This window comes from Pleurodeles waltl, chromosome 7 (genome assembly GCF_031143425.1).
Source record: "Pleurodeles waltl isolate 20211129_DDA chromosome 7, aPleWal1.hap1.20221129, whole genome shotgun sequence".
NCBI classification, from domain to species: Eukaryota; Metazoa; Chordata; class Amphibia; order Caudata; family Salamandridae; genus Pleurodeles; species Pleurodeles waltl.
Genome location: NC_090446.1, coordinates 1128382347 through 1128400399, shown reverse-complemented (window position 1 = coordinate 1128400399; position 18053 = coordinate 1128382347). Strand labels below are relative to the sequence as shown.

Sequence of the window (18053 nt, the reverse complement as noted above, 5' to 3'; positions counted from 1 at the left end):
AACTCCCTGACCCCACCCAAACACAGCAGTACAAGAGATCCAGACCCCAGGACAGTTGGTACACAGAGAAATTCTGACTGATGAAACTCCACTTCAAACAACTGGAGCGCAAATGAAGAATGAACAAGGATTATGCACACAGGAACGTGTTCAAATCCGCACTAAGACGCTACCATCAAATGATCTGGACCACCAAACGGGCCACTCTGGAAGACTGCATCAATGTCAGCACCAACTGAAGCAAAGAAATCTTCGTCAACTGGCTGCCTCCCAACTCAATCATTCCCTCACAGGACCTTTGCAACAATCCCTCTCAGTTCTTCAGCAACAGTATCACCACCATTTACAGCAATTGCAGCCCGCAACAGGCTTAAATCATTAACAGACACTTCACCAAATACCTCAAAGACCATCAACTCTTAGACACCGCTCAGTCTGGTTACAAACCCAACCACAGCAGAACACCGTCCTCATCACTGCTCTGGATGACATCCGCATAATTCTGGAAAGAGGAGACACAGCAGCCCTCATCCTGCGGGACCTCTGCACAGCATTTGATAGTGTCTCCCACGCCGTCATTATCCAATGCCTACGTGACATTGGAATTCAAGGACCGCTCTCAGATGGATTTGCCCCTACCTGACTGGAAGGATCCAGTCAGTCAGACTGGTACCATTCACCTCAGACACCCATGTTCTCATCCGTGACCTTCCGCAGGGATCCTCCTTGAGCCCGACTCTCTTCAACACATGCTTGATCCCTCAAGTCAGAATCATCGTCTCTCACATCATCAACATCCTCTCCTACACTGAGGAAATGCAACTCATCTGCTCTCTCATGGACAAAACACCCAGTACCCGGATCAAGTTCAGTTCCTGCATGACTGAGATTGCCCCTAGGATAAAGAACAAATGTCTAAAGCTAAACATAACGAGGCTGAAATTGCACTATCTGGAACAGCGTATCATCATGGGACTTTTCTGGCTTACAGAGCTAGAACCGACACACGTGCCCCACCAATAAATGCCAAGAACCTCTGGATAATCATCAACAGTAAACTCGACATGACTGCCCTAGTCAATACTGTCACTGCCTCATGCTCCTATACCCTGAAGATGCACAGAAAATGTTCAAATGGCTTCCAATCAGCACCTGGAAAACTGTAATGCATTGCCTGGTCACAAGCAGGCTTGACTACGGGAACCCTGTCTTTGCTGGGATCAAGAAAAAAACTCACCAGAAGGCTGCAGACCAATCAGAACTCAGCAGCAGAATCCTCCTCAACCTCCCAAGCTGCGCTCACACCACACCACACCTGAAAGAGCTCCCATTCACAAATGAGCACATTTCAAACTCCTCACCTACACTTTCAAGGCGCTACATAATCCTGGCTCAGCATACCTCAACAATCTCATCTGCTTTCACAATCCCTTCTGACACTTCCGCTTCTCTGGACTCCTCCTTACACAAATCCTGTGCATACAGAAAACCAGATCCAGCAGTCGAGCCTTGTCCTACATCACTTCTAAAGCATGCCGTGACCTGCTGCTACACATAAAGCACTCCACACTTCTTGAATTCCACAAGAAGCTGAACACTTGGCATTTTCGAGTTGCCCCATTTGGCGTGGCTAGGCTCACACCAGCTCATTGCCAGGATATCCTCCCGGGTAATGGTGCATTTTACAAATCTGCATAACATCCCAGCAGCTCAGGTTCACCAGCCCTGTCTCTGAAGGGTCCTCCTTTTCAGGCGGCTGTGCATGTGTGAGACGGCAAAATGCAATCACTCATAGATCAAGACAGCCAGTGCATGCAGTGGGCTAAGTCCTTCACATGTTTCCGCCCATCAAAGAACATGTTGTCATATGTTGTCCAATGGATGAAGAGGCCCCTGTATGTGTATATGTGTATGCTTATTATCAGTTTGTGGAAAATGTGACCCTTAACACAGTTAAAGTTGTCTTTAGGACTGATCTATAAAAGTAACAGAATGGAACTGCAAATGTTTATTGGGGGATCTGAGCTAGAATGAGAAAAAAATGAGACATAAGTTGAATTTATGTTTTTCCCATGGCCTCCTGAACATCATCTGGAAAAACTCTAGGTGGTAGAAAGTAATATTTCTAAGGGAGATTCATCAGGAACAGGAAAACAGTAAACTCCTTAAATAGATACTACAGTAAATGTGAGCTGAAACATTCAGGTAATGACAGGATGACAAGGCCTGAAGGCATTATTTGCATATCTACAAAAAGCTGGAGAGTGATTGTGCACCACAAACCCACCTGATCTCATGAAGCTTAACCATTTCATTGATGACAACTACTGAGAAAAGGGAGAGTAAGGCGAGAAGCCAGGAAACCAGAGGGAGGTCAGTGAGGTGGAAGTTCAGAGACTGAGTACTCGTCCAAAACGTCAGATCCAAAGTTGTCTGCACTACCTGGCCCACCAACCTAGGGGAGAAGGAGCACAACACAAAGTATGAAGAGATTACTACTGGACATTACCCTTGGCATCACCTCTGGATTCACACAACAGTTCTTCAACTTTATTCAGTAGGGTTGAGAGAGTTGCCAGGCTCTCTGATGACTAAGGCACATCACGCACTTTTGACCAAAGTACTAGCACTAGCCATACTGAACCCCAATGTAAACATCACAAAGCTTAGCCATGTTAAGCAATATCACGTGTGGCAACTCAAAATCAAAATGTCCTTCGAATTCCAGCTGACTTCCTTTTATCGCCCGTCCTCAGGAAGCCAGTGATACACGATACTCACACTACAGGTAGGGTCAGACACCACCACATGTTACTGAATGGGCTTTTCCTCCACAGTGGTTTGGAGCGATGCACATGACTCAGGGAGATCACAACTGAGAAGCGAGATAGAAATACAAGCCATTACTCATCCCTATATTCCAGTGGTAAATAAGATGCATTGTGAGACTGAATATCATCCCCCTTATAGAAATTACCTGTGTGCAACACGATTAAACAGGCACACATCTTCTGGCCCAACAGCAAGCCATTGGAGAAAAGGCCAAACCAGTCTGGAGCGTCCACAGCATCACTGCAAAAATAGCACAGAGTGAGAATGAAGTGACATCTTAGACTCAGCACAGCATCAGAGTTGAGAAGAGGTAGTTCTGAGGAAAAGGAAATGAGGCAATCCCAACCCCTCCAGTGTGAGAAAACAGAACATATGGAGGATATTTGTGAGACAGAGAACACCTACTAGGAAGAGGACATTGATATCCCTTTTTGGATGGGATAGGTGAAGGTGGATGCAGTACACAAATGGAAGTTTATACTGTCAACTTTTTTCCACTTACCACATTTTATCAGCCATATGTGCAGGAATGACACTTGCATTTTAGATGATGGAGCTCAAGCAAAGTTGTATGTAGCTGTCTAAGTACCATTCATCTGCAGGGCCACAATCAAAGGGATCTGCAAATCAATCTGGACACTAACAATGCCAAAAATGTGGCAGGAGTGAGAGACTCCTTAGGTGAGGAAGTATTACACCGATTCCAAGAAGTGTTTAGTAGTACTAAAAGAGACACAAAGTGTATAGTTCTTTAACTTAATTGTAAAGTCATGCCACATTAAAACTTCCCACAGTGAGTACATTCTAAATTCTGGGGCCGACTAAGAAAATGAGCGACATAAAGCTTGATAGAGGTGGCAGATGTTTTGCACAGAGAGGGGATTTACACTGAAATATTCTATACATACATTTATTGTACCTTCTGTGATTTATTAGAGTGCAAGATCTGCAGCAATGGCATCTCTATCAGACAAAAAAAAGATGCAAGTTTGTTTTGGAGTTAACATTGCATCAAGAACTTAGTCAAAGAAATATTCTTGAAAAAGAATGTTCAGTTCAAATGGGAAATAGAATGTTTGGTACTGTTTAATTTAACCATGTGTGTCATTTGTAAGGCTGATTGGGAAGATGAAAATCCGAAAATGGTCCTGCCTTCAACGGAAGGTAACATCTGTGGGACTGCAGGGCGAGAATGTGAAAACAGGAGTCCTACAGGTCCAGCGCTACGATCCAGTGTCCTGGATCTAGGGCAACAGAACTAAAAAATAAATAAAAAAAATAGACCTCTGGCGCCTGCTCTGACATAGGCAGAATATGGAGTGGATCAGAAAGAAATGGTACAACATGTCCTTGCTGGACTATTTGGAGCACTCACCTGTCAGATTCAATGCTCTACACCTCTGGAGGTGATAACATCCTGGCAAGCTAAACAGATTCTGGTGGTGGTCACGGAATGGGCATGGGACTTGTCGGCTGAATCCCCAACCTTGGCCTCGAAAGGACTGGAGAGGTACTATTTCTGTGAACGTGGACCTCGGCATTGTCTTTGAGCCTATCCCCTTTCGAAAAATGAAAAGGGGCAAAATTGTTGATGGTATTGAGTGGAGGCGCAGTAACAAAGGCCAAGGGAGCACTGTGTGGTACTGCTCCGCGTGAAGCATTCAAAGGCCAAACTTTCTGTATCTTGGGAGCTGTCAAAAAGCATGTCCCTCAGCTGAACGACACCCGAGAAGTCTGTGCATTTCATCCACGTACAGCTCCAAAGCACCACACTGGTATGACTGCCCTGCCCAAGACGTTTATGGTATCCTGCCCGGAGCAGATGACATATTCTGCTGTGTCCTGGCCATCTTCAATGATCTGCGTTAGGTTGATGGGGTATCTCCCAGGGACTGTAGAGAAAATCTCCCTGACCATATCCCATAACACCTGCGAGTAGTGACCCAGAAGGCAGCTGTCAATTATAAATAAATTGTTAACCTGCAGGAGGAAAACCTCCACTTAATGAATGCTTCCATGCATTTTAACTGCCTGTCAGGAGGCTTAGCAGGGCTGCATTAGGGTTTACTCTACTCCAGTATCATCCACACCATGCTGACTGTGTTCAGAGTCTGAGGCAATGACAGTGTTCTGTCACAATAAGAATGTGGTTGGACCAGCTGTGCCACAGGTCGTGAGAGGCACAACTTCCGTTCAGGTCATGTTGGGTTTGCCTCAGAGTCAGTAAGACAATAAGTTCCTCCTCAGGTGGTGGTATGGTGCTGACTGTGAAGTCGGGCTGGGTTTCGCCCAGGGTCAGAAAGGACCGCGCAGCAGAGTCAAGAAGCCCATATGGCATTGAGGATGGATCTGCCAATGGTAGTCTGACTGGAGGACTTCTTCGATCCTTGGGGTTGATGGACTGACAGAGGGGCCTTGATGGGTGCTGAAGATGCGCAACATGGCTTTGTTGAAAGACTCTATTTGTTGCAGCTTCGTTAATGAATCCTGGAACTCAGGTGCATCAGGATAAGTTGATAGATCTGTTCTGAAGTAGAAGACAGAGACTGTGAAGCACCTTAACTTCACCATGAATTCTCTAGTCAAGAGTGGCAGGACGACAGAAAATTACATTTTGAATTCTTGTGTTTCTTTTTAGACATGGACTTATTTGACAGCTTGGAGAGTGAGGAGGATCTTTCGACTTAGAGAACTGGAAAGGGTCTGCACCCTTGACTGATACCTACTTGGGGGGTCTGTCACAGACATCTCATTGTGACAGTCCCTATAATGTCTAAACCTTGTAAAAGATGAAAAAAAATTGAGAGTGAGCTGTGGAACTGTATCCAAAGGCGCATAAATAAATAAATTGACATCAGAGTGCTTGGGATGTACTTATACGTGGCTCCGGTATCACTTCCAGAGTGAGACAGAGGTGACATGGAGCCTCATGACACCACATATTAGGGTGGGAACCAGTGCTGAGAAAAATATTCAGACTCTGTCAGGTGCCTGGGGGTATTCACAAGGTGAGGTATCTGGAATCAGAAGTACCATCGGAATTCATGATTTTTCTCCTGGATTATTTTACTAGTAGTGTGAAATCTGGATGTTACAATGGTTAATACTAGATGTGTGATTGATTAGGATTGTGTTTGAGCTCAAAGAGGGAAGGTGTACCCACTCCTGTAGTTAGTGAAAAGGGGATCAGATTAGGTAAGAAACAGTTGCTGAGCAGTTTGGAAATAGGCCATACCTGACATCTCTATAATTCCAATGGGAACGGATTGCTGGCAAATAGACAAAAGGAGCAACATATTGTGTGTTTTATTGTAACCTTAACCACTGGTCAGGCAATCATGTCAAAAGGAAAGTGTCAAAAGCCCAGAGATGCCAAAGGGTGTCCACGATGGTAAAAAGGTTTGCAAATATTGATGAGATTAAGGAAGGGCAAAGGATAAATGTCAATGAAGGAAAGGTTGTGACTTCTGAACCGTACATGGTGACAAGACGTCACACATGAGCTGTGGTGTGGCACAAGGTTAACCCAAGAAAAGTTGCAGCAGGTAAAAGTGAAAAAATGGTGGCAATAGCGCCTTTGGGTATTGAAATTTGGAATACGCAGGCTTTGAGAAGGTGCTTAATGTGAGCCAGTGGGTCTGGTGGGGGTATCAGTACTGATCCTCAAGGACTGGCACTTTTGTCTGCATCAGACATTTAATGAGAGCAAGAGAGGGAAAAACTACCTGAGGAAACAAAGAGAAAGACTGAAAAAAACACCACAAAGAGAGGGAGCAGGAAAGGGGCAGGAAGTGTATGGTAGTGGATTAAGAATGCATGAGGTGAATTCAAGACGACGCAGATTTGTTATTGGGCACATTGACTTTTAATTGCACCAGCCATGGACTTCCAAGCAGAGCATTGAGCACTGACAGTTATTCATTTACAAATTAAATTCTGTACCTGGGTACATCATTTCTGGCTTTGAAGCAATCAACACAAAAGTTAGTTAGAAGTCAAAAAGTGAAGGTCCTTTGAAAGTGAATCTGATGGAGTTGTGTGGAAGATAAATAATAGGTGACGTGAGAGATGGAAAGTGGCAGAAGAATTGCGCTAACAAGATTGGAGTCATGTACTCTTGTGGCATCTAAAAAGCCAGTTGGAGGTTAAGGACACTGAATCCTGTGTTATTCCCCTTTCTTGGTATGTCTGTGTGATTGGTGAATTTCCATGGCTCCTTCTGAGATGTATGTGTGATGTAGGAAGATTTTAGCTGGCTGTAGATTCTCTCATAGTTTTGTCAGCTGGTATTGGGGCATTAATTACTTGTGTATTGAGGACGGAATGCAAACCTGAACATGCAGTGATATGAACCTATCATACCCCTCTGATCTCATCTGCCTGCATAATGTCTGCTTGTTTAGAAACTAACTGTATTCAGAGTATGACATACCTTGTTGGAAAAGTTCTGGTATGTCTAGTGCCAATTAATAAGATAAGTGGCCTCCTTTTTCAGCTTTGCCTGCAAGAGTTCATGCTTCAGCCATATTAATTGACAGGTCATGAAAGTATTAACAAAAGGTTCCACTGTCCACCAGACACTTACAAGATACCATCTACATGTTGCATGTGTCATGCACACACCAGCTGCTCAATGTATCTTAGCAGGCCCATTTTTGGTAATATTGTTCTTCCAGGATGAGCAATATGGACCGCCCATGGCTCCAGACAAGAAATCAACATTGCTAGTTACATTGCCTCCACTAAGTCCAGAATTCAATGTCCAAATGACACAAAAAAACAGGCCTCTAGTTCAGAGGCTGTTCTCAGTTAACCAAGATGCCTTATATATCTAGGAATTATCCTCTATTTTTCTTGTAGTTCTTGAACTGTCTTGTCTAGCACCCAGGCTACCACAGACTATTTGCTTTACAAACCGACAATACTAAAAACTAAACACAGACAATAGATATTACAAAGGAGGCCAACCAAAAACAAATATAACAGTACCGGAAATACAACAAACGTAAAATTGTATGAGTGAATTACCATTATGCTGGTTATGCTTTGTTTTCTTTCTGGTGGTAAGGGTGATGTGTGTAACCTTATCATGTAATGTTAACTAGCATTGTTCTGTGCTTCCCACTGGGGAAGTTACAGATTGGCAATTAAGACAACGGTATACCAGGTGCTGTTGGCATAAAGTTCTTCACTTCACACCATCTTAGTGGGTGATGGGGAGAGGCAGAACCAGTCATCCCCGCTGTGGAACAGAGAGAGCTCTTGGCTGGGAGATATACAGATAGGCTATCCCTTGAATGGGATGGCGCAAGCTCAATCAGGGCAGAGGTTAAGACACTGCTTTTCAGTGATGTCTGTGGATCAATGAGAGTGGGGTAGAAACAGAAAGAGTAATCTGGAGGAGAGACAGAAATGGGCACCTCCATGGTGGGATAGAGGGAGCTGTAGGATGGGGAATATAGCAATAAATCTAGTTTGAAGACAAGGAAACTTGGTGGGGTAGGTCATAGACAATCCATCTCTAGTAACAGAGAGAAGACAGGGGAATTCCTAGGGACAGAAATAGGGACACAGAAGGCACTGTGGCATAGAAGAGCACTGAACGTTTCTCTGGCGAAGGATAGAGAGCCCCATGTACAAAGCAGTTGCATTCCAATGAGAATGTGTGTGTGTCATACCTGTGCATCATGATGGAGGAACAATTGGTTTGGTTGAGGTTCCGAGAGATATCGCAGAACTGCTGTAGTGAGAACCAGAAGCAGACAAGGCACGAGGTGATGGTAGGAGAGAACTTCACAAGGAAGCAAAGCAAAAAGTAGTGCTGCGTCTGCGGAAATAAGGAGAAGACACATTTTAAGTGGCAGTGACAAGAGCACAATAAAACATAACTTTTTGCTATTTGCACTAGGGCTGGGCTCAAGAAGTAGGGGATCCCACAGCTCCACCATCTCTGTGCTAAAGGGATCTAACATGCCAAGTTTTTTCCCATCAGTACGTTAGTAGTGCAATATGAAACTGACAGTATGAGCTTCTTCCCAGTAGTAACATAAGCCTAAAGCCCTTTAACGATCTGAGCTTTCTGGAGCAGTTAGCAGTCAATTTAAATCACTCAATCAATCTATCTGTACCCTTCTCACAGCTAAAAGAATCAAACAGGGTTTTTTTTCTCCAGTAGTGTCCTGTCAGTGTTACAGAACCCTAGAAGGATGAGTTACTTCCTTTCATTTCTAGGGTTCCAACAGACTCTACCAGGGTGGGTGCCAACTAAGCACCGCCTCCTCAGTGTTATAGGACGGCAGCATGATGCACTTAACCAGTTGTGCCTTTTGAGTATTACCACACACCAACAACCAGAGCCACCTCTTGGCAGTGCCATGTAAATGCTCTAATAACTTGCATAGTTGCATTCTGCTATTCATGCCCTGTGACCTCTACAATAACCCACCAATGGACACTTGTGCCATTTCTTACCTTTTTAGGTATAGTAGTCAAATTTTTGCCAGTTGCCACTGTCATAATGGAGCTGTCAGGAGGCTTCCCAAGAAGGGAGACACTGGAAAAAATGAATAATGTCATAGAAGAAGAATCACGAGTAACTCTCCCAACTAGAAAACTGGTGGAAAATATCTCCGTGCATCACATGAGTGTTGTTTTCCAAGTCATAGCTGATGATTATCAGTGACACTTGCATGGGGGTGGCAAACAAGATTGCCATTCACATGGAAATACCAGTTGGAATCCACAGAGACAGAAGAGATAGAGAGTTCCTGATCTGCTAGCAAAGGGGAGGATGGATGTCAATCCCTGAAGGGCCCCTGGGGATTATGGTTAACTCGCCTTATAATTGAGTTTGTTCAGGGGTTAGCCCCCAACTACATTGCAACCTCACCAATATTCAAACTCTAGGTTTCTTACGGTTATATAAGTCCAGTGTAGGTACCTCTCCCACCTGTCACGATGATCCAACCTCCCTCTTACCCTCACCATGATCTGCCCACCACTTTATGCAAGATCACCCAAAGGTTTCCCTCCTAGGTACCCTCACTATGATCCTAACACCCTTCTAAAAGATCATCCAGGGGAATGAGAAGCCCCGTGCCTCATGATTAAACTACACTTCTTTAAAATGCCCAGGAGGATATTCCATAATTCCTTTCCCATGTTATAACATATCTTGTAGGCTGTATGTTGTTACTGGGGGCCGAGAAACTACATGCAACAATATTTGTGAACGTAATAGGTTAAGTACATCCTGAAATAAATCACGCTGGAAACAAAAAGGTTTTCAGATATTTCCTGAAAAAAAACGGATTTTCTTTTCCAAAAGGAGAACAATCCATGATTTTGCTGCCTGTATTTTGAGCAGTCTACCTTGAGTATGCAACTATAATTATGGGCCATAATCATCTATACTGAAAACAGGGATCTCAGTTAAGAGAAGTGTCAATATACTAATGAGGAAACACTGGGGCCCTTTTTAAAATAAAAAAAAACTGATGAAACCTTAGCAAAAAGATTTAAAGGGAATCAGTTGCGTTGCTGGAAGCTATTGAAGAACACTTAATGAGAGTGAGGCATGGATCTAACGCTTCAGCCGAAGCAGTGAATGGGCCCTTCCATTCTTCATTTGCAGGGCCTTTATATACCCAGTAGCGTGAAGTGCAGTAGAACTTACAGGGAATGTTTAGCAGTGAGATCTTTTTATGATACCAGCCTTAGAAATCTGAACTACTCATAATCAAATCTTGGGGAGCAACCAGACAGTTTGCAGGGTTGTTAGGTGATCCAACCACCCCTCTTGTTACGTTGCAAAATACATCTTTCCCACTTACCTCCCTGTGATCAATACAAGTCTCCCTATGGAATAAGTCAGAGAAACCCTTCCAAACCACATCTCCAAATGAAAACACCCAAAGAGTATCATTCCTATCTATTTTTCATTATGAACTACATATCCTTCTCTATGTGTATAGTTACTGATGTAGATCCACGCCACACTCCTCACTTTGATCTAACCAGCCCTGTAAATCAGTCTGTAGATCTTTCTCACCTGCATCCCCAAGAGGCATCCCTCACATTTACCTCATTATGCTACCAACACCATTTACCTAGGAATTTCTCCCACCTACTGCATCAGAATCATCCCACTGAGACCACAAAGGTGTTTCGCCAAACTGCATTTTTAGCAGAACACCCAATTTTACAAAATGTTTACAAAAGTAGAAAATCTTCTTAGAAGAAAACCTTAAGGGCATGACATACCTGAGAAGGGGATAGCAGAAGCAGGAGAGCCACAGTATGTCTGTTGTGCTGAGGATAGGTGGCAGTTGAATTAGACAGCCCAAGAACTGCAAAAAAATACAAAGCACAGAAATTAAATCCAGGTCTGTTCAGACTTAGGGAAGGTTAAGGGTGTAGGAGGGTGCAGTGTTGTGAGCCAGTAAGCAGTGGATGAGTCCTACCTACTCACCCTGGATGATGAGAGTACAGAAATTAGGTCTGCTAAAGTACATTAAACAGCAAAAGCATGCAAGATCCAAACACCAGTAGTGCTTTAATGGGGTTTTCACAGTGTTTACCTAGGGCAATCAATCTTGCTGTGGGATGGTGTGTCAAGAAAGACAGATTTTTACTAAAAACTGTCAACAGATGGCAGGTAAAGGGTTTAAGATACGTGCCCTTGCACACATTGCTGGGGAATGGTGGCAGCTCAGGGACCATGGAGTGGGCCTCTAAGATGGAATAAGTGCTAGAGCCACTTGCTTGGTGATCCATGGCGCTAAACACTCCAGGAAGGTACGGACCCATCAGCTCAACAGCAGAGTTGCTGGACCCAAGAACTTGTGCCAGGGTATTCAGGCCTAACTCTCGAGGCAGACACTGATTTGTATATGACTGGGTCCAAACTGGGGTGGCAGGGTGAACAAACAAACAATGGATTTAACCAGCGGTTAATTTTTAATAAAAACGTGCTGTGCGCAGGGCTTTCCTCTGAAGCTTGCAGCTGCTGCAATTAAATGTGCACGCACAGAATATCAAGGCACTGTAATACTAGAGCCATCTCAGTCCTCTTTAATCTATTTACAGTCACTCCCCACCTTTTCTCTCAGAAAAATAATGTCTGCCAGAAAGGAGGCACCATGTTCTCCTCCATTATACAAGTGTTCTGCATATAGATTATTCAGATGTGTCCGGAATACCCCATTGACAGCCGTCTGTGCATTGACTAAGAGCCTGTTCATATTCTGTATTACCATAATTGGTTCCTGAGTTTCCTGCCATCTAAGCAAGCCTGCTAGCATGGTACCCGCCTTGTTATCTTCTGCATAATCATGTTGATATGCCGTGTATTGAAAATGTCACTTACCCAGTGTACATCTGTTCGTGGCATCAGTCGCAGTAGATTTGCATGTTTTGCAATAGCTCGCCATCTGGTGTTGGGCCGGAGTGTTACAAGTTGTTTTTCTTCGAAGAAGTCTTTCGAGTCACGGGACCGAGTGACTCCTCCTTTTGTCTCCATTGCGCATGGGCGTCGACTCCATCTTCGATTGTTTTTCCCCGCAGAGGGTGAGGTAGGAGTTGAATTGTAGTAATAGTGCCCATGCAATGGAGTGACTAAGTATGCACTTATTTAAGGTTGAGATGATACATATATAAATAATTGAAGGTAACTTCCAAACTGCTACAGGCTCCCGGGGAGGCGGGTGGGCACATGCGAATCTACTGCGACTGATGCCACGAACAGATGTACACTGGGTAAGTGACATTTTCAGTTCGATGGCATCTGTCGCTGTAGATATGCATGTTTTGCATAGACTAGTAAGCAGTTATCTCCCCAAAAGCAGTGGATCAGCCTGTAGGAGTGGAAGTAGTCTGAAATAATGTTCTTAATACGGCTTGACCTACTGTGGCTTGTTGTGCGGATAACACGTCTACACAGTAGTGCTTGGTGAATGTGTGAGGCGTAGACCATGTGGCTGCCTTACATATTTCTTGCATTGGGATGTTTCCTAGAAAGGCCATGGTAGCACCTTTCTTTCTGGTTGAGTGTGCCCTTGGTGTAATGGGCAGCTGTCGTTTAGCTTTAAGGTAGCAGATTTGGATGCATTTAACTATCCATCTGGCTATACCTTGTTTTGATATTGGGTTTCCTGCATGAGGTTTTTGAAATGCAATAAATAGTTGTTTAGTCTTTCTGATGTTTTTTGTTCTGTCAATGTAATACATCAATGCTCTTTTGACATCTAATGTATGTAGTGCCCTTTCAGCTACGGTATCTGGCTGTGGAAAGAACACTGGAAGTTCCACTGTTTGATTTAGATGGAACGGTGAAATAACCTTTGGCAAAAATTTAGGATTGGTCCTTAGGACGACCTTATTCTTGTGTAGTTGTATAAAAGGTTCCTGTATTGTAAACGCCTGAATCTCGCTTACTCGTCTTAGGGAAGTAATGGCGATGAGAAATGCCACCTTCCAGGTTAGGAACTGTATGTCGCAGGAGTGCATGGGTTCAAAAGGTGGACCCATAAGTCTAGTTAGGACAACATTTAGGTTCCATGAAGGAACAGGTGGTGTTCTTGGTGGTATAATTCTTCTAAGGCCCTCCATGAATGCTTTAATGACTGGTATCTTATATAGGGAAGTTGAATAGGTAGTCTGCAGGTATGCAGATATTGCTGCAAGGTGTATTTTAATGGAAGAGAAAGCCAGGTTAGATTTTTGTAAGTGAAGCAAGTAACCCACTACATGTTCTGGAGTTGTGTGTAATGGTTGTATTTGATTAATATGGCAGTAGCAAACAAACCTCTTCCATTTACTTACATAGCAGTGCCTGGTGGATGGCCTTCTGGCTTGTTTAATGACTTCCATACATTCTTGTGTAAGTTGTAAGTGCCCGAATTCTAGGATTTCAGGAGCCAGATTGCTAGATTCAGCGATGCTGGATCTGGGTGTCTGATCTTTTGGTTGTGCTGTGTCAACAGATCTGGCCTGTTGGGCAATTTGATGCAGGGTACTACTGATAGGTCTAGCAGCGTTGTGTACCAGGGTTGCCTTGCCCAAGTTGGTGCTATCAATATGAGTTTGAGTTTGTTTTGACTGAGTTTGTTTACCAGGTAAGGAAGGAGAGGGAGAGGAGGAAAAGCGTAAGCAAATATCCCTGACCAGTTCATCCATAGGGCATTGCCTTGGGACTGTTTGTGTGGGTATCTGGATGCGAAGTTTTGGCATTTTGCGTTCTCCCTTGTCGCAAACAAGTCTATCTGAGGTGTTCCCCAGAGTTTGAAATAAGTGTTCAGAATTTGGGGGCGAATTTCCCATTCGTGGACCTGTTGGTGATCTCGAGAGAGATTGTCTGCGAGTTGATTTTGGATCCCTGGTATAAATTGTGCTATTAGGCGAATTTGGTTGTGAATTGCCCAATGTCAAATCTTTTGTGCTAGCATGCTTAACTGCGTGGAGTGCGTCCCCCCTTGCTTGTTTAGATAATACATTGTTGTCATGTTGTCTGTTTTGACGAGAATGTATTTGTGAACTATTATTGGTTGGAAAGCTTTTAGTGCTTGAAAAACTGCCAAAAGTTCTAGGTGATTTATATGCAGTTTTGGTTGATGTACGTTCCATTGTCCTTGTATGCTGTGTTGATCGAGGTGTGCTCCCCACCCTGTCATGGAAGCATCTGTTGTTATTACGTATTGTGGCACTGGGTCTTGGAAAGGCCGCCCTTTGTTTAAATTTATGTTGTTCCACCACAGAAGCGAGAGGTAAGTTTGGCGGTCTATTAACACCAGATCTAGAAGGTGACCCTGTGCTTGTGACCATTGTGATGCTAGGCACTGTTGTAAGGGCCTCATGTGCAGTCTTGCGTTTGGGACAATGGCTATGCATGAAGACATCATGCCTAGGAGTTGTAGTACCATCTTTGCGTGTATCTTTTGTGTTGGATACATGCGTTGTATGATGGTGTTGAAATTTCGAATTCTTTGTGAACTTGGAGTGGCTACTCCTTTTGATGTGTCTATTATGGCTCCCAGGTATTGTTGTACCTTGCGCGGCAGAATTTTGGATTTTGTGAAATTGACGGTGAACCCTAGTTTGAAGAGGGTTTGTATGATATGATTTGTGTGATTTGAGCACTGTATTAACGAATGGGCCTTGATTAGCCAGTCGTCTAGATATGGGAACACATGTATTTGCTGCCTTCTTATGTGTGCAGCGACTACCGCTAGACATTTGGTAAAGACTCTTGGTGAGGTTGTTAATCCGAAAGGCAGTACCTTGAATTGGTAATGTATTCCCTTGAATACAAACCTTAGGTATTTCCTGTGCGATGGGTGTATTGGTATATGGAAATAAGCATCCTTGAGGTCTAAAGTTGCCATGTAGTCGTGTAGTTTTAGCAATGGCAATACTTCTTGTAGTGTGACCATGTGAAAGTGGTCTGATTTGATGAAAGTGTTCACTACTCTGAGGTCTAGGATTGGTCTCAGCGTTTTGTCCTTCTTTGGTATCAGAAAGTACGGTGAGTAAACTCCTGTGTTTATTTGTGTGTTTGGCACTAATTCGATTGCATTCTTTTGCAATAGTGCCTGCACTTCTATCTCCAGGAGATTGGAATGGTGTGTTGTCAAATTTTGTGCTTTTGGTGGTATGTTTGGAGGGAATTGTAGAAATTCTATGCAATAACCATGTTGGATAATTGCTAGAACCCAAGTGTCTGTAGTGATTTCCTCCCATGCTTTGTAATAATGACTTATTCTTCCCCCCACTGGTGTTGTGTGGAGGGGGTGAGTGACATGTGAGTCACTGTTTAGTAGTAGGGGTTTTGGGGCTCTGAAATCTTCCTCTATTTCTAGGGAATTGCCCTCCTCTATATTGTCCCCGAAAACCTCCTCTATACTGTCCCTGGTAACTGGACGGTGTTGCTTGTGAGGTGCTGGCTTGTGTGCTCTGACCCCGAAACCCCCCTCGAAAGGGTGTTTTACGGAATGTGCTGTAATTCCCTCTGCTTTGCGGGGAGTAGAGTGCGCCCATGGCTTTGGCAGTGTCCGTATCTTTTTTGAGTTTCTCAATCGCTGTGTCCACTTCTGGACCGAACAGTTCTTTTTCATTAAAAGGCATATTGAGAACTGCTTGTTGAATCTCTGGTTTAAATCCAGACGTTCGGAGCCATGCATGCCTTCTGATAGTTACAGATGTATTAATTGTCCGTGCAGCTGTATCTGCAGCGTCCATGGAGGAGCGGGATCTGGTTGTTGGAAATGGTCTGTCCCTCCTCAACCACTTGTTTTGCCCTATTTTGTAAGTCCTTGGGCAGATGTTCAATGAGATGTTGCATCTCGTCCCAGTGGGCTCTGTCATAGCGCGCAAGTAGTGCCTGGGAGTTCGCGATGCGCCACTGGTTTGCAGCTTGTGCTGCGACTCTTTTATCAGCTGCATCGAACTTGCGGCTTTCTTTATCTGGGGGTGGTGCATCTCCAGATGTGTGAGAGTTGGCCCTTTTTCTAGCTGCTCCTACAACGACAGAGTCTGGTGGCAGCTGTGTAGTGATGAAAACCGGGTCTGTAGGAGGCGCCTTATACTTCTTTTCCACCCTTGGTGTGATTGCCCTACTTTTGACCGGCTCCTTAAAGATTTCTTTCGCGTGCCGGAGCATACCAGGGAGCATAGGCAGGCTTTGGTATGAGCTGTGGGTTGAGGAGAGTGTGTTGAATAAAAAATCATCCTCGACCTGTTCTGAGTGGAGGCTTACGTTGTGAAATTGTGCTGCTCTAGCCACCACTTGAGAATACGCGGTGCTGTCTTCTGGTGGAGATGGCTTCGTAGGGTATGCCTCCGGACTGTTATCTGACACTGGGGCGTCGTATAGGTCCCATGCGTCTTGATCTTGGTCACCCTGGCTTATGGTGGTGTGAGCTGAGGAGTGTGATGGAGTTCGTGCTGGTGAGACGTTAATCACGGGCGGAGGAGAGGGTGGTGGGGTAACTCTTTTCACCACTTTTGGTTGTGGTGTCTGTTCAGTTTGGAACTCCAACCTTCTCTTTCTTCTAATGGGGGGAAGGGTGCTTATTTTTCCTGTCCCCTGCTGTATGAAGATACGCTTTTGCGTATGGTCCACATCAGTTGATTGTAGCTCTTCCTCAAACCTATGCTTTTGCATTTGGGAGGTTAGCGAGTGCTCTTCTGTATAAGAGCCTGAAGCTGGGTCGCTTGCAGTTTGTTTCGGCACCGAAACCCTGTCTGCGTGTTTTTTCGGCTCCGAGGTGACTTTTTTCTTTTTCGGGGCCGAAACCTCTCGGCGTCGATCTTCTTCGGTGCCGCTGTCTCGGCGTCGAGCCGTGTCCACACCGGCATCTCGGTGTCGAGGCTTGTCTCCAGCACTTTCTCGGTCCCGAGAAGGCTGCGTGCCGGTGTCTCGACCGGAGTCGGACGATCTCAGCACTGTTTGGGCCTTTTTCGGTGCCGACGGTCGGTCACCAAATTTATGGGTGGAGCCATGGCCTGATGGCAGTGGCGTCCCCTGGGCCTTGTAAATCTTCCTCTGTGTGGTTTTCGACGTCTTACTCACAGTTTGTGTATCGTCGAATCCTTCGGAGTCCGATTCTTGGATCGAGAAGGTACCTTCCTCTTCCTGCTCCTCGAACTCTCGGTGGGCTGTCGGCGCGGACGCCATCTGAAGTCTTCTGGCTCGACGGTCTCGGAGTGTCTTTCGGGACCGGAACGCACGACAGGCCTCGCAGGTGTCTTCACTGTGCTCAGGTGACAGGCACAGGTTACAGACCAAGTGTTGGTCTGTATAGGGGTATTTATTGTGGCATTTGGGGCAGAAACGGAACGGGGTCCGTTCCATCGGCGTTCTTCAGCACGCGGTCGGGCCGACCAGGCCCCGACGGGGGATCGAAAAACTACCCCGAAGGGCACCGGAGCTCTTCGATCTTCGATGCGGTGTTGAATCTAAGTACGCCGATCCCGAACGCAACAATACCGACGAAAATCTTCCGAAATTAGCTAATTTTCCGTTCCGAAACTCGGAGCGACAGGAACACGTCCGAACCCGATGGCGGAAAAAAAACAATCGAAGATGGAGTCGACGCCCATGCGCAATGGAGACAAAAGGAGGAGTCACTCGGTCCCGTGACTCGAAAGACTTCTTCGAAGAAAAACAACTTGTAACACTCCGGCCCAACACCAGATGGCGAGCTATTGCAAAACATGCGTATCTA

The 18053-nt window shown here is 44.9% G+C and overlaps 1 protein-coding gene across 9 annotated transcripts in view; it reads right to left on the bottom strand.

Moving 5' to 3' along the window:
* TMEM94 (transmembrane protein 94) overlaps window positions 1–18053 on the bottom strand; it is a 543968-nt gene that overhangs the window by 29543 nt on the left and 496372 nt on the right. For all 9 annotated transcript variants that reach the window (XM_069200153.1, XM_069200150.1, XM_069200148.1 and 6 more), the window contains 6 exons: window positions 11095–11180; window positions 9304–9385; window positions 8511–8659; window positions 2978–3072; window positions 2782–2875; window positions 2288–2455 (listed from right to left, as the gene is read on the bottom strand). In XM_069200153.1, the coding sequence (XP_069056254.1) occupies window positions 2288–2455; window positions 2782–2875; window positions 2978–3072; window positions 8511–8659; window positions 9304–9385; window positions 11095–11180 (674 nt within the window). The remainder of the gene's footprint in view (window positions 1–2287; window positions 2456–2781; window positions 2876–2977; window positions 3073–8510; window positions 8660–9303; window positions 9386–11094; window positions 11181–18053) is intronic.